Raw genomic sequence first — 13,629 nt, forward strand, 5'->3', positions numbered from 1 at the left:
TCTGAGCGAAAACACTGTTCAAAACCCGGAAAATACGCCAGTATAATATACTGGAGTTTGGAGCACAGGTGCTCCAGTCTCCAGTATATTATACTGGAGTCAGCAAAGTATACCGGTCCAACATAATTTGCTGGAGTTCATATACATGTGCACCGAACTCCAGTATATTATGCTAGACCGGTTTCTGTTGCGGCAAAATAGTGGCTATTTTTCATTAACTTCGTAAACGCTGGCTATTTTTGAATGATCAATCCGAAAACTGGTTATACCGTGCTATTTTTACGAAAAAATCCCAATACGTGCAATTGGGCTAGCAGCCTCACTTACAAGTTATATTTAAATTTGTTTAAGCTTCAGTTTTTTAAACTGTCAATATACAAAACTTAAATCCTGTACTGAAAATCAACACATTCTATTTATAACCACAGAATGGGTAAAAGCTCCAAATATAGTAAAAAGAAGTTTCGAGGTTATGTAAGAATGCGAACCAGTGGAGAGAATTCATAGGCATTATTCACCTGATATAATAATGCCTTTCAATGAATGTTTGACCAAATTTGGACCTACCAAATGCTTCTATTTTAAATAATTCTTTTAATTATTACATGCTTTGAACTCTATGTGTATAGTACCATTAATATACCAATGCTCTTTGGACGTACACAATTTCAACTTAACATAAGCTCGGTTGCAACTTTTACATTTTAAATTGTTGCTTATAATAGTTTAGCTCTTACTGATATGGTTAAAAAGTCAAAATAATATGTTTAAAAGGAACATGTGCTCAAAAATGGTTGGAAATCTTAAGTGATTATAAATTAAATGTTTTAAAATCAATTCAGACGTTTTACACTCATCAAGTGTAATATATGTTCTGATAAACATGAAAAAGCAACCAATATAATATATACTATTAGTTAATTTTTCATAAGCGAAAGGCTCATTTTGGTAGCTTGGTGTCGGTGCCTTTCTACGGAATTTTAAATTAATTTCGTCTAGATAAACTTTTTTATATATATATATATATATTGTCGGTCTCAAGCCCGAATAAAGAAAGATTGTAATATGTAGATAGCTAGTGTAGAACTTAACTTTCCGTGATGAATCCTTACAATATGACAATTTTCAATTAATTGAAAATATTGGTTCAGAGTTGCCACCCCCAACATCGTTGCCACCACTTCGAGCCTTAGATCTCGACCTACCATTCCTCCCACCTTGTCCATCTCGTCTCATACAGTGTTTGTCTAAATTATATATTTTTAAAAAATATTTTCTGCTATCTAACCAAACACAAAAAATAAGTAAGAAAACTACTTATTTTGAAGGAAAACATATTTATTCCTACCAAACACACCCTTTAAATTTGACATTTTGACTCCAAAACGTAAAAGGCGGAGCACAATTTTGACAAATCAGCCCATTAAGTTTACCTATATATAGCTCATACCCCACCCCTTAAATCTCAAAACATTCTATTTTGAGAGAAACAAATACAGAATTTGCATGCATATATTTCTTCTTTCTATCTTTAGATCTTATAAACTTTCTATATTAATCTCTTATTATTGTCAATTAAAATGGCAGATTCACCACCATCATTACCGACAACAAGAAAAATTCCATTTCCACCACCAACATTGAAGATAAGGGTAAATAGCCCTTCAATGTCAGAGTTAAAGAAAAGTCTTTTTTCACCTAATTCATTGAGGTCTCCAACAATTAGGACACCAACATTCAAGACTCAAAAATCCATGTTGTTGGCTTATGCTTTCACTTTCTTATTTGTTACATGTGCTATCTTTTTTGTCTTTAATAATCCTTCTATCAATCATTCTTTCAAGAAAGTTCTCAATAAGAGATCGCAGTTCTCCACATTTTTCTCACACTATTTTTCCTCAAATAATTACACCTCTAATCAAAACTCAACTGTTTACTCTCTCCCATTTAACAGAAAAACAAATGGGGTTTTTGGCAAACTGAATGATTCTAATTCTGTTTCTCATCAAAATGGATTTTCAATATCTCCTAGCCAAATGAATGACTCTGAAAATGGTGAAAAGGGTTTACAGAATTCAATGAAAAATGAAGAGGAAGAGAAAAAAAGGGTGAATTTGTCACCATATTCTGTGAGAAATGACACATCAACTGAAAATCAAAAGAATGAGCCTTGGTGGGAAGTATTGAGTCATTGTGATGTTTTTGATGGGAAATGGGTGAAAGATGATGCTAACCCTTTGTATGAACCTGGTTCTTGTCCTTTTATAGATGAGCCATTTGATTGTTATAGAAATGGAAGGCCGGATAATGGGTATGAGAAATTTAGATGGCAGCCTAAGCACTGCAACATTCCAAGGTAATAAGCTACTTTTAATGATGTTGGTCTTTTTATAGCATATATATGCATTACTAGGCTTGAAGGAGAGGCACAACGGTAAAAGTTGTAGCCATATGGTCTGTAGGTCATAGGTTTAAGTCGCGGAAACAGAATGCAAGGTAAGACTGCGTAAAATAGACCAAATGTGGTCCGACCCTTCTGGACCCACGCATAGTGGAAGCTTAATACACTGGGTTGCCCTTGGTTTATGCATCTATGGGCTCGAAGCAGAGCCTTGGCTTAAAGGTTCTGCCTTGGTTTAAGTCTGCATTGATTTAAGCTGTGGAAATAGTCTCTAGTAGAAATGCAAGATAAAACTGCGTACGATAAACCTAATGTCGTTCGACCCTTTTCGGACCCTGCTCATAGAAAGAGATTAGTCATTCGGTTGCCCCTATTTTTTTATAATGTAAAGCTTGAAGGGGAGACTTGGTGCAAGGTAAAAGTTGCGGCCATGCGACTAGGAGGTCACAGGTTTAAAGAGTGAAAACCTATTATGGTCTGGACCTTTTCAGACCCAGTATATAGTTGAAGCTAAATGCTTCAGCCTATCTGGACCCACATATAGTGGAAGCTTAGTACATTGCGCTACCCTTAGTTTATGCATTTATGGGCTAGAAGCGGAGCCTTGGCTTAAAGGTTCTACCTTGGTTTAAGCCGAGGAAACAGTTTCTAGCATAAATCAAGATAAGACTTTGATCTAATGTTGTTCGACCCTTTTTGGACCTTGCTCGTAGGAAAAGCTTAGTTCATTGGGCCGCCCCTATTTTTTGATGCATTGTTAAGCTTGAAGGAGAGACTTGGTGCAAGGTAAATGTTACGACCACGTGATTAGGAGGTGACAGGTTTAAGAAGTGGAAACCTAATGTGCTTTGGCCCTTTTCAGACTCGGCGTATTATAGGAGCTTAATGCACCGACCTTCCTTTTTATGCAATTGCTTGGCTTAATTCTGAGAATGTTCATTTTGTGAAATAGTATTACTTTACTTTTTCAGGTTGAATGCCAAAGAAATGTTGGAACTTTTGAGAGGAAAGCGATTAGTCTATGTTGGTGACTCTCTGAACAGGAATATGTGGGAATCGATGGTTTGTCTACTAAGAAATTCTGTTGAAGACAAGAGCAGAGTTTTTGAGGTATCTGGAAGAGAAGATTTCAAGAAAGAGGGTGCTTATTCTTTTATATTCGCGGTATGTATCTTCGTTTCACTTGTCTTTTTCATCTACATTAATGTCAGATTATTCAACAAAATGTTGTTGCATCTTAGTAAAAGGAGGTGAAAGGACTGGAGGAGGAGAGTATAGGAGGTTAAGGAGTTATCTGTTCTAGTTGGTGCATCTGCATTGCTGTGAAGCAAAAAGTTTTGGATATTAACAGTCCAAGCAGAACTTTTAAGATGAAGATAATGTGGTGCAGCTAAATTGCTGGATTGAGAAAGTAAAAGGGCAGCCGGGTTTACGAAGCATCCCGCATTTGATCAGGGAAGGGCCGCACCCCAAGAGGGTGTGATGTAGGCAACCTAACTACCCTGCTGCAAGATCAGTGGCTGATTCAACAGTTCGAACCCGTGACCTATAGGTCGCACGGAGACAACTTTACCGTTGCTCCAAACCTCCCCTTCCAAATGGTGCAATGATATGTACAAAATATGAAATGCTCTTGCATTATATGTCCAAAGTTTTCCCTGGTCTTTGTTGTTTCACTATAAAGTTGACAAGGGTTTTGAAAAAGGAAAATGAAATGCTACATAGTTAGTAACCAATTTAGTTTCATTAATTCCTTGAAACAATCTGCTGATCCATTGTTGAATGTTTGTGCAGGACTATAATTTTTCAGTGGAGTTTGTACGTTCGACGTTTCTGGTTCAAGAATGGGAAATGCCAGATGGAAATGGATCAACTAAAGAAACACTCAGATTAGATCTGGTAGAAAGGTCATGTGACAAATACAAAGGAGCTGATATCCTTGTCTTTAACACAGGGCACTGGTGGACTCATGAGAAAACATCTGAAGGGTATATATCTCCGTCCGTTTCTACATTCGATCATGTTTTTCTGCATCTTTTTTGGCAGAATGAAATAGATCAGGATGCTTATTTGGATTTTCATTCTTGAAAGCTAATTTACTATGTCTGGACAAACTTTTAGGAAGGGTTACTATCAAGAAGGTAGTCACGTTTATGGTGAATTAAACGTTGTTGAGGCGTTTCGCAAGGCAATGACAACATGGGCAAGATGGATTGAGACCAATGTAGATCCTCTGAAGACCGACGTTTTCTTTAGAGGCTATTCAGTCTCTCATTTCAGGTAACTCAAATATGTCACTATTTTACATTCTATTACTCTTAATAACAACAACAAACCCAGTGGATTCCCATAAGTTGGGTATGAGGAGGGTAGGATGTACGCAGATGTTACCCCTACCCTGGGAGGGCAGGGAGGTTGTTTCCATTAGACTCTCAGCCTTCTAGTACTCTTAATAACGTTCAAGAAAAGCCCCCAAGGTGTTGGTTCACTAGTAATGGTGCAACGGGTGATGTGTGGATTAGACACACGTCACGAGTTGGCACAAACGAACCAAAAGCCTAATATTTAGAAAATAATAGAGGGACAGACTTTTATCCACCAAATCGTGCACCAACTGACCCTCGCAGATTTCTCAGGTATCAAAACATTCAAGGAAAAATATTACAAAAGTGATTAAGTTTTCTTTTGCTGTTTGTATTTTTTTTGGCAGTGGAGGTGAGTGGTATGCTGGTGGAAAATGTGATAGTGATACGGAGCCACTTCAGGATGAGAAAGATTTGTCACCTTCTCTGTATCCTTCAATAATGGGAATGTTAGAGGATGTGCTAAGGTGGATGAAGACACCAGTATACTATTTGAATGTTACCATAATGTCAGATTTCCGCAAGGATGGACATCCATCGATATACAGGAAGCCAAATATGACTGACGAGGAGAGGAGGACGACGATAAGGTACCAAGATTGCAGCCATTGGTGCCTTCCTGGTGTACCGGACACTTGGAATGAGTTACTATATGCTCAACTATTGATGAAACATTATCAGAAACAACACAAACAACAACAGCAGCAGATTGGTTCTTAGGCAAATATAGCTTATAGTATTGTATAGATATGATATTGTGGGACGAAATATGTCTCGGTTAGTTGTAGTTCTTCCCTGATTGGAAATCAGGGGCTGCAACGTGACATCGATTGGCACAACACGTCTCTGTTAGTTGTAGCTTTTCCTTATGAGAAGCTAGAGACGATTGCCATTAGCTACAGATAGTTCAATATAGAACTACTTGTACAACAATGTAGTTGCAAGTTGCTATTACTTAAAAAGCAGTCTGGTGCATAAAGCATCCCTCGTTCATGCAGGGCAAGTTGCTATTACTTTACTGTGCTATAATATGAGGTAAAAGTAAATACACATCCTTTTGACGATTGTCCTATTGATCGAACAAATACTTCGAATGTGCATCTTCATCTGAACTAAATTGAGGCTCTATCTTTTCAACATTCAATCATAGTTTCATACCAATTTTGTTTCCTTGAACAAGCGAGTTCCTTTTGGTACTACTTGTAGGGATGAATGTTATCGAAATCTACATAATTCGTCCAGCTTCTGTAATATTCTTCTATTTCAGATATCAGTTTTCAAATTTTATGTTCTTGATCCATCTTGGCTTTGTATGTCTAATCTCCTATTGTAGTGTTGAAATAATTGTATAATACTCCTATGTAGCTTCTGTTACTTTTCACTTGGTGATTCAACATTTTAGGTAGCTAATTAATGACAGATAAGTGAAAAAGAGAATGCTATGAAATAATATTTATTTATTTTGACTATCCACTAAGTAGAATCCAATTAAGTAATCCATCTAAGGCTTTCAGAACCAGTTCTGATTCATGAACGTGCATGCATGCAAGAGCTTGCATATTCAATATGATCTGATTAATTAAGTGATTAATCACCATTGCCTTAATCATGTAATATAACTAAAACTAGGGGTGTACATAAGTGGGTTGGTTCGGATTTTGCAATTACCAAACCAAACCAATTGTGTCGGGTTATTAAATCTAGAGACCAAACCAAACCAATAAAACTCGGGTTTTTCAATCTCGGTTTTTCTCGGGTTTTCAGATTATTCGTTTTTTTCAGGGTTTTTTTCCGGGTAAAATCTTCGTAGCACAAAGCATATAACTTGTGCTCAAAATATTTCTTTAATCCTAGTAAGATACAACTATATAAGGTATTTTCCAAAAGAATAATACAAAATATGAGATATGTCATGGCATTATCCTAAAATATTCAACAATAAAGACAATAAAATATGTAATATAAATATTGTATACGGTCAAATCAAGGAGCCCAATTTCGAAGTCTTAAATTGGGCTATGAGTCCGAGTCCGGGCGACTCGAAGTGGGGGTCGGGCCCGGCTGAAAACACACACCTCGAGGGAGCAAATCGAAGGCCTGACACGACCTACATCGAGGGAGTTCCATTTCGATGACATTCAAGAAAGAGCGGGAATTTCTTAAAGGCATAAATATCTAAGGATAAGATTTGTACGAGTTGGTACAGGTCCGTACTATGTTGTTATATAGCTGTACCAATAATTATTTTTACCATAATTAGGAATGTACTATATTGGGATTTTCTCCTCCTATATAAAGGAGACCACAATCATTTGCAAAGATCATCTCACTCACTGCAATGGAACATTCTACTCTGCTTTTCTCGTGCTCCACATTTGTTCTTCAACTTTATTGTTCATACTTTATTTGCTCTTAACTCACCTCGAGGTCCCCGTTGCTCTTACAACACTAGTTTGGTTCATCAATTCTTTTTACTTAAACCTAATATTACTTGTATATTCACCAGTATTAGAATAAATCACATATCTTTAAAACCACAAATCATCTTTTTCACATTTTTCGAGGTAAACAAATATTGCTAATTAAAAAGCCATAATAAACATAATCTAAAAGTACTAAGTCATGCTAAAATAAGTAGACTAATAAGGGAGTACTAATTACATGACTAAACGCTAAAAAAAATAAAAATAGATTATGCATTTTTATCTAAATTATTGCAAAACAAAAAATAAATATTCAATACATTACCGTTTGTAGTATTGAATTGAATATCTTTTATTAGCATTAGTATTGGTTTGATTTTGGTTTGGTCTTTTGTTAGCATTATTTAAGTTACTAATATTAATGGCTATAAAACTAATTGGAACAATCAAAAGTTCTAAGCCCAACCTTGAAATAATACCTTAAAAGATAAAATTATGAAAAAGCTTAAGAAATATTTATAAATTACACCACAATAAGTATATTTATATATTAAATATATCTAAAAATTTTATATATGATGTCGGATTGATTTGGTTTCGGTTTGACTTTCTTTAGTTAAAACCAAACCAAACCAATTATGGTCGGATTTTTTTCACCTACACCAAACCATAGTCGGACTTTTTTTCTCGGTTTAACTCGGATTATCGAGTTGGTGCGGTTTGTCGGTTTCCTTTGTACACCCCTAACTAAAACCTTCACTTGCTCACTTTCCACATTGATAACCATTATGCATTCTCTCCCAGAGTTTATTAAAAATCCTAAAATGGAGCCACCATACATCACAGCACTTATCTCTTACATGGATTATATATTGTTTAATTACTATGCCCTTAGTCACAGTCATAGATGGGTTTGTAGCATATATATACACCTACAAAATAATAATTTTTTTGCACTAGTATCAGATTAAAAAAGGCAGTTACAAACAACTACCTATAATAAGTAAAAACTTCACTTGGAAAAAGAGAAGTATCATCCTATAATATGTTAAATGAACTCGTAGCGTAAATCTTCACTCTATTGTTTGTGTATTAAACTTAAATCCATTATAAACTAGGGTTCAGGTAGAGCAACATGCACATGTCCACTTAATCATAGTAAGAATCACCAAAGAAGATTGTGGTAGTGTGATACACACTCCTTAACTAAATATTTCGGGTTCGACTCTTGCTAAGTATGGGGCTATCATTGTTAGCGAGTGTTTTACCCCAATGTAGAACTTCCCGGCATAAATCCTAATTTAATGGAGCCCCACTATGAATGCGGTGCGACCAAAATAAAATAAAATAGCAAGAATCTAAAATGGAGCCGCCATAAATCACTGCACTTAACTCATACTTAGATACAATACTAGTTACAATTAGCCCGGGCAGTGCCCAGGCCCAACAACCATAGTCAAGTGTAATTTTTTTTTCCCTCTATGTATATATGAATTATACATATTATATATTTATTCACTAAATATATAGTTGGGTGGGTGGCTATATAATTAATTCTTTTTAATAATTAATTCTTTTTAATGGCTTAAATGCTCATTACATTCAAGCAAAGTTTAAAAGAATTTGCTTCTTTCTTTTTTGGACAAAAGCTAAACTTTCTTAAAACTTTAATTGACTCAAACTTCAAATAATAATTATTCGTATTCTCAAATGTTCCATATAAAATTCCTATTAATTGATCATTCTCTATACACAACATTAGAATGAAAGCTCACAATAATATAATCAAACATTATCATAAACTCATAAGTGTTGCTAATATTTAGTTTTCTTTTTTTCTTTTCTTATTCAAATATTTTGTCTTGCTATTTGACTTAAATATAGATTATAGAGTAAAATAATTTTGGCCTAATATATACTTTGCCCCTTCAACTTGTATGCAAATTCCTTTGAGACATCACAGTCTTACGTGCAATATTCTTACCAAACGCTTTTGAGTATGTTTTTCCTTCAATTTATCGTGGCTATTGGCTTTAATAGCTTCTACCAACTTTTTGATTTTGGAAACAACGACTGTTGCAATTTTGTTAGTATTAATTATTATTTTTTCACTTGATTGATTATTTATTATTATCCATGAATAATAAATTCACGAGATCCCATTTTTATATCCGTCAATAACAAATTCAAGAGACCACAATAATCCGACTATATTAAAACACAATAGCATTGTCTTCTTCTAAACAATTCTCATCTAATACATGAACTGATATTGGCTTCGTATTTAGCCAACTTAAAACAAAAGATGTACTCCCTTCGTTCCAGTTTATGTGAACATATTTCCTTTTTGGTCTGTTTCAAAAAGGATAACCCCTTTCTAACTTTGAAAATAATTTAGCTTAAAATTACAATTCTACCCATAATGAGAAGCTTTTATAACCACACAAATACTCTGGACCCCTTTTTGACTTGTTTAGGACCACAAATTCCAAAAGTCTTCATTTTTTTCTTAAATGATCTTAGTTACAATTGTGAAAGATAAGCTGCTTTAATTGTATTTCGAAGTTTTTTTATAAAACAAAAACTACTCTTTTTTGAATTGCAGTGAAACTACCTCACCAATTAAACTAATTTGAATTTGAAAAATGACTTTGAGCTAATAAATTTTAAGCATATAACTTAAGATTGAATAGTGATTTTTTAATGAAACATCGTATAGCTTATATAAGCAGCAATAACAGCAAAAAACTCATTATAATTTCATAAGTGGCGTCTTGGGATAGATAGCTTATATAAGCCTTGAGTAAAAAAACCTTTGACGGTCTAATTTGATTCCTACATGCCAAAAATGATTAAAAAAAAATAATATAGATCCTAACACCTATTAAATATTAAATTGATCTTCAAGAAAGTCAAGCTCTACGACTAAGTTATAAAATTTCATGTATCAACTCTTTGAGTTAATCGAATGTAACTCTTTTGTCGAGTAAGCTTTTAACTTTTTATTCTTGTGTTTGTTCCTGTTTGACTGTAGATTTTGACTTTATTTTTTCAAAAAAAAATTGAAAATACTGGTTGTTTATGAAACATGATTATGTTTTGAAAAACAAAATTCAAAAATTTCAAGTTCCCAAAAACTGGTTTAGAGTAATTTTTGGGTGAATTTTTTTTTCCACTCATAAAACTTCAACTTTTATTAAAATAAAATGCATGTCCAAACACAAATTCAACTTTTAAAAATTATTTTTCAACACAATTTTAAAAATTCTTTTTTCGAATTTCAATCAAATCTATGTCGGAATGCTAGCTTTATCCCATTAGATATCCTTACAGTGCCTTTTGGTAAATATAGCCAAGGTTGAGGGCTTGTAGATACCCGAAAAACGTGATGATGTCATGTATTACCCAGAGCCTACATCACCACAAATTAGACTCCTTTTGAGAAATTATTATTCTTTACAGGACTACGTATTAATTGAACATGTGGACGCTAAGGGACCCACCATAATTGCAATTTAGCAAGAACGGGCGGCGATCTTTGCAACTATTGATAATGTCCAAGTAATAAAGTAGCATGTACAACACTTTCAAGTAGCCTAACATCAAAATTGTATGACGACAGAGGCAGGTCACTGTGGCTTCTTATATAATGGATACTATATATTCCTTAAATGGCCCTTAAACACTATTATAAAATAGGATTGGTAGTAGTTTAGTAAACTTTTCTTGCTAATAATTAGAATCGTTTTTACTTATGAAACATGAAGAAGCCATGCAGTGTTACTTTGTATTATTCTTTCTTTCTGACTTTCATGATTCTATTGCTAGGGTCAGGGGCGTACGCAGGAATTTTTGTAAGTGGTATCGAAATTTATAGAAGAACAAAAATAATAACTTTAATTATTATATTTTTAGACAAGAAATAGTCTTAGTTTATTGGTTTTGTTGAGTTTGAAGTAGAAATGGTCGTGACTTCAATTCTACTTCATCATAATTTTAACGCAAAAGCTCTCTTAAATAATTGAAAAAAAAAGTGATAGTTGAGGTTTGAACCTTTGATCTTTTGGAGCAAAATTAAGCACAAAATTAATAAACTAAGAGATAATTTATGTCAAGTGATGTCATTTTTATACTTATCCCTTTCCTTACAGTATTAATACATGTATTTAGTATAAAATTTTAATGAAGCCGCTTCGATAAGCGTGCATCTACCCCTGTTTAGGGTTTTGCTATGAATTTTTAATCTACTAAGATTGTCTTTCCTGAAACAAGGAAAAATGATTTCTAAAAGGAATAAATCTCCTTCATAGGGGTTGGTGTTCGGTACTCCGGTTCGGTAATTCGGTATTCATTTTATCAATTGTGTGTACCAAATACCGTACCAAAGTAGTTCGGTACGGTTCGGTATTTCTTATTTGGGTTCGGTACGATTTCGATTTGATATATTAACGGAACCATGTCTTTTTAAAGGAATATCAATTATCATAATGTACACATTGACGATTAATACACGTTCAGGCTCGACCAAAAAAATATTGAAGAACGAGCATCAACACTTACCCATTGCAGCATCAACTAAGGAGTAGCAATCATTCTCATTTCTAACTTGACAATTGGAGCAGCAACCAGCAGCAGGAGCAACTAACGAGTTACCTGCTCCAGCTCACAATATCCAGTTACATATCTAATTGGAGCCTCAAAGTCATTCTAAGCAGCAACTAATTAATGTTTAAAATCTAATCAAACATTCTATAGTAGCAACAGTCATTCTATACTGACCTATGGAAGTATATAATGAGTAAAGAAGTTCGGTATTTCGGTTTACCCGAAATATCGAAACTTTAAAATCGAGAACCGTAGCGTATACCGAACTTGTAGAAAAATTAATACCGAATCAATACCGAAAATACTGAAAAACTGAAACTGAAGTACCGAATTAATTCGATTAGGTCCGCTTTTTCGATTTTTCGGATTTTACGCTCACCCCTACTCCTTCATATGCCTTATACTTTTCTTGGAGGAAAAGTTTTACACTTCTATGAATTGAAGATCCATCCTCACAACAATTGTTAGACATCCGCCACAAGGCACAATGTAATCATTAAAAGAGTTTTCTTTAGGGGAGATTATTCTCTCAATAATTTTTTGATATTAATTTTATCACATGTAGGTCAATTGACCAAATCACTTTAAATGATAACCTCTTTTAATATATTTCTTTTATGCCTGATTTATTAGCATCAAAGTTCTATATTAGCTTCCGCACGGACCATTTTATTTTGATCCCCATCAAGTGGTATCAGACAAATGGCTCGAAGCGAGAACGAAGACTATAATGAAACCCGCAAACAATTTGATGATAATGAAAATTTATCCAAAAAGTTTGAAGGTAATGCAACATGTGGAGATAAACTACAATCATAAATATTCAAAACTCATGTTGCTGCATCTTTATAGAAATAAAAACTCATTTTAACCTATGTTTGAGCCACTTTTAACCAATTTCACACTACTAGAAATCCGGAATTTAGCGACCAAACTTGGTCTGTCCAGATTAGCGACCAAAGTTGGTCGGTAAAGGGGAGAAAAATATTTTATATTTATTTTATATAAATTACCAAGCAAAGTTGATCGGCAAAGTGGTCAACAGGTTGACCCAGATGGTCAGCATTGTGTAGTCAAAGAAAATTTCACATTACCGACCAACTTTGGTCGGTAATGTGGGACCGAGTTAAAAAATTTTAACAATTATATTATTATTTAAAATATTTTATAAAATATAAAGAAATCTTATTTAAAATTACCGACCAAAGTTGGTCGGTTAACACATGGGAAGCCTTTAGTGACAACCTTTGGTTGCTTTTTTTTAATATCTGGAAAGTAACCGACCAACTTTGGTCGGTTATATGGTCAACATTGGTTAAAATTTAAATCATTTTTGTATTTACTATCTAAATAATATAAAAATAATCCGTTAACACTTTTGTAATACAAGGGATGAATACACTAACATATACTATAACATGCTATATATGTAGTTAAAGTAGTACAACGAAGCGTGTTATATATATATATATATATATATATATATATATATATATATATATATATATATATATATATATGTGTGTGTGTGTGTGTGTGTGTGTGTGTGTGTGTGTGTGTGTGTGTGTGTGTGTGTGTGTGTGTGTGTGTGTGTGTGTGTGTGTGTGTGTGTGTGTGTGTGTGTGAGAGAGAGATATATTTGATGATAAATTATATGTACTAATTAGGATTTTCACAAGTCTATCAATCCCTAAAAGAATCCGACCTTTATCTATATAGATATAGATATAGGTGAGACGTTTTGTTTTTAATATTTAACGATGCATCTGAGTAAGTTATAAGTCGATGAATCAATTTACAAACAATTATATTTGGTGATAAATTATATATACTAATT

At 33.9% G+C, this 13,629-nt stretch overlaps 1 protein-coding gene across 1 annotated transcript; it reads left to right on the forward strand.

Annotated features, from left to right (window-relative positions):
* Nucleotides 1–1,489: 1,489 nt before the first annotated feature.
* On the forward strand, nucleotides 1,490–5,758 carry LOC107792511 (protein trichome birefringence-like 4). Its single transcript, XM_016614732.2, has 5 exons — nucleotides 1,490–2,356; nucleotides 3,373–3,565; nucleotides 4,196–4,389; nucleotides 4,523–4,681; nucleotides 5,112–5,758. Exons 1-5 carry the CDS (start codon nucleotides 1,581–1,583, stop codon nucleotides 5,482–5,484), a joined length of 1,695 nt encoding a protein of 564 aa, XP_016470218.1. The 5' UTR covers nucleotides 1,490–1,580; the 3' UTR covers nucleotides 5,485–5,758.
* Nucleotides 5,759–13,629: the final 7,871 nt, after the last annotated feature.

Source organism: Nicotiana tabacum, chromosome 22 (genome assembly GCF_000715075.1).
Source record: "Nicotiana tabacum cultivar K326 chromosome 22, ASM71507v2, whole genome shotgun sequence".
In the NCBI taxonomy this organism is placed as follows: domain Eukaryota; kingdom Viridiplantae; phylum Streptophyta; class Magnoliopsida; order Solanales; family Solanaceae; genus Nicotiana; species Nicotiana tabacum.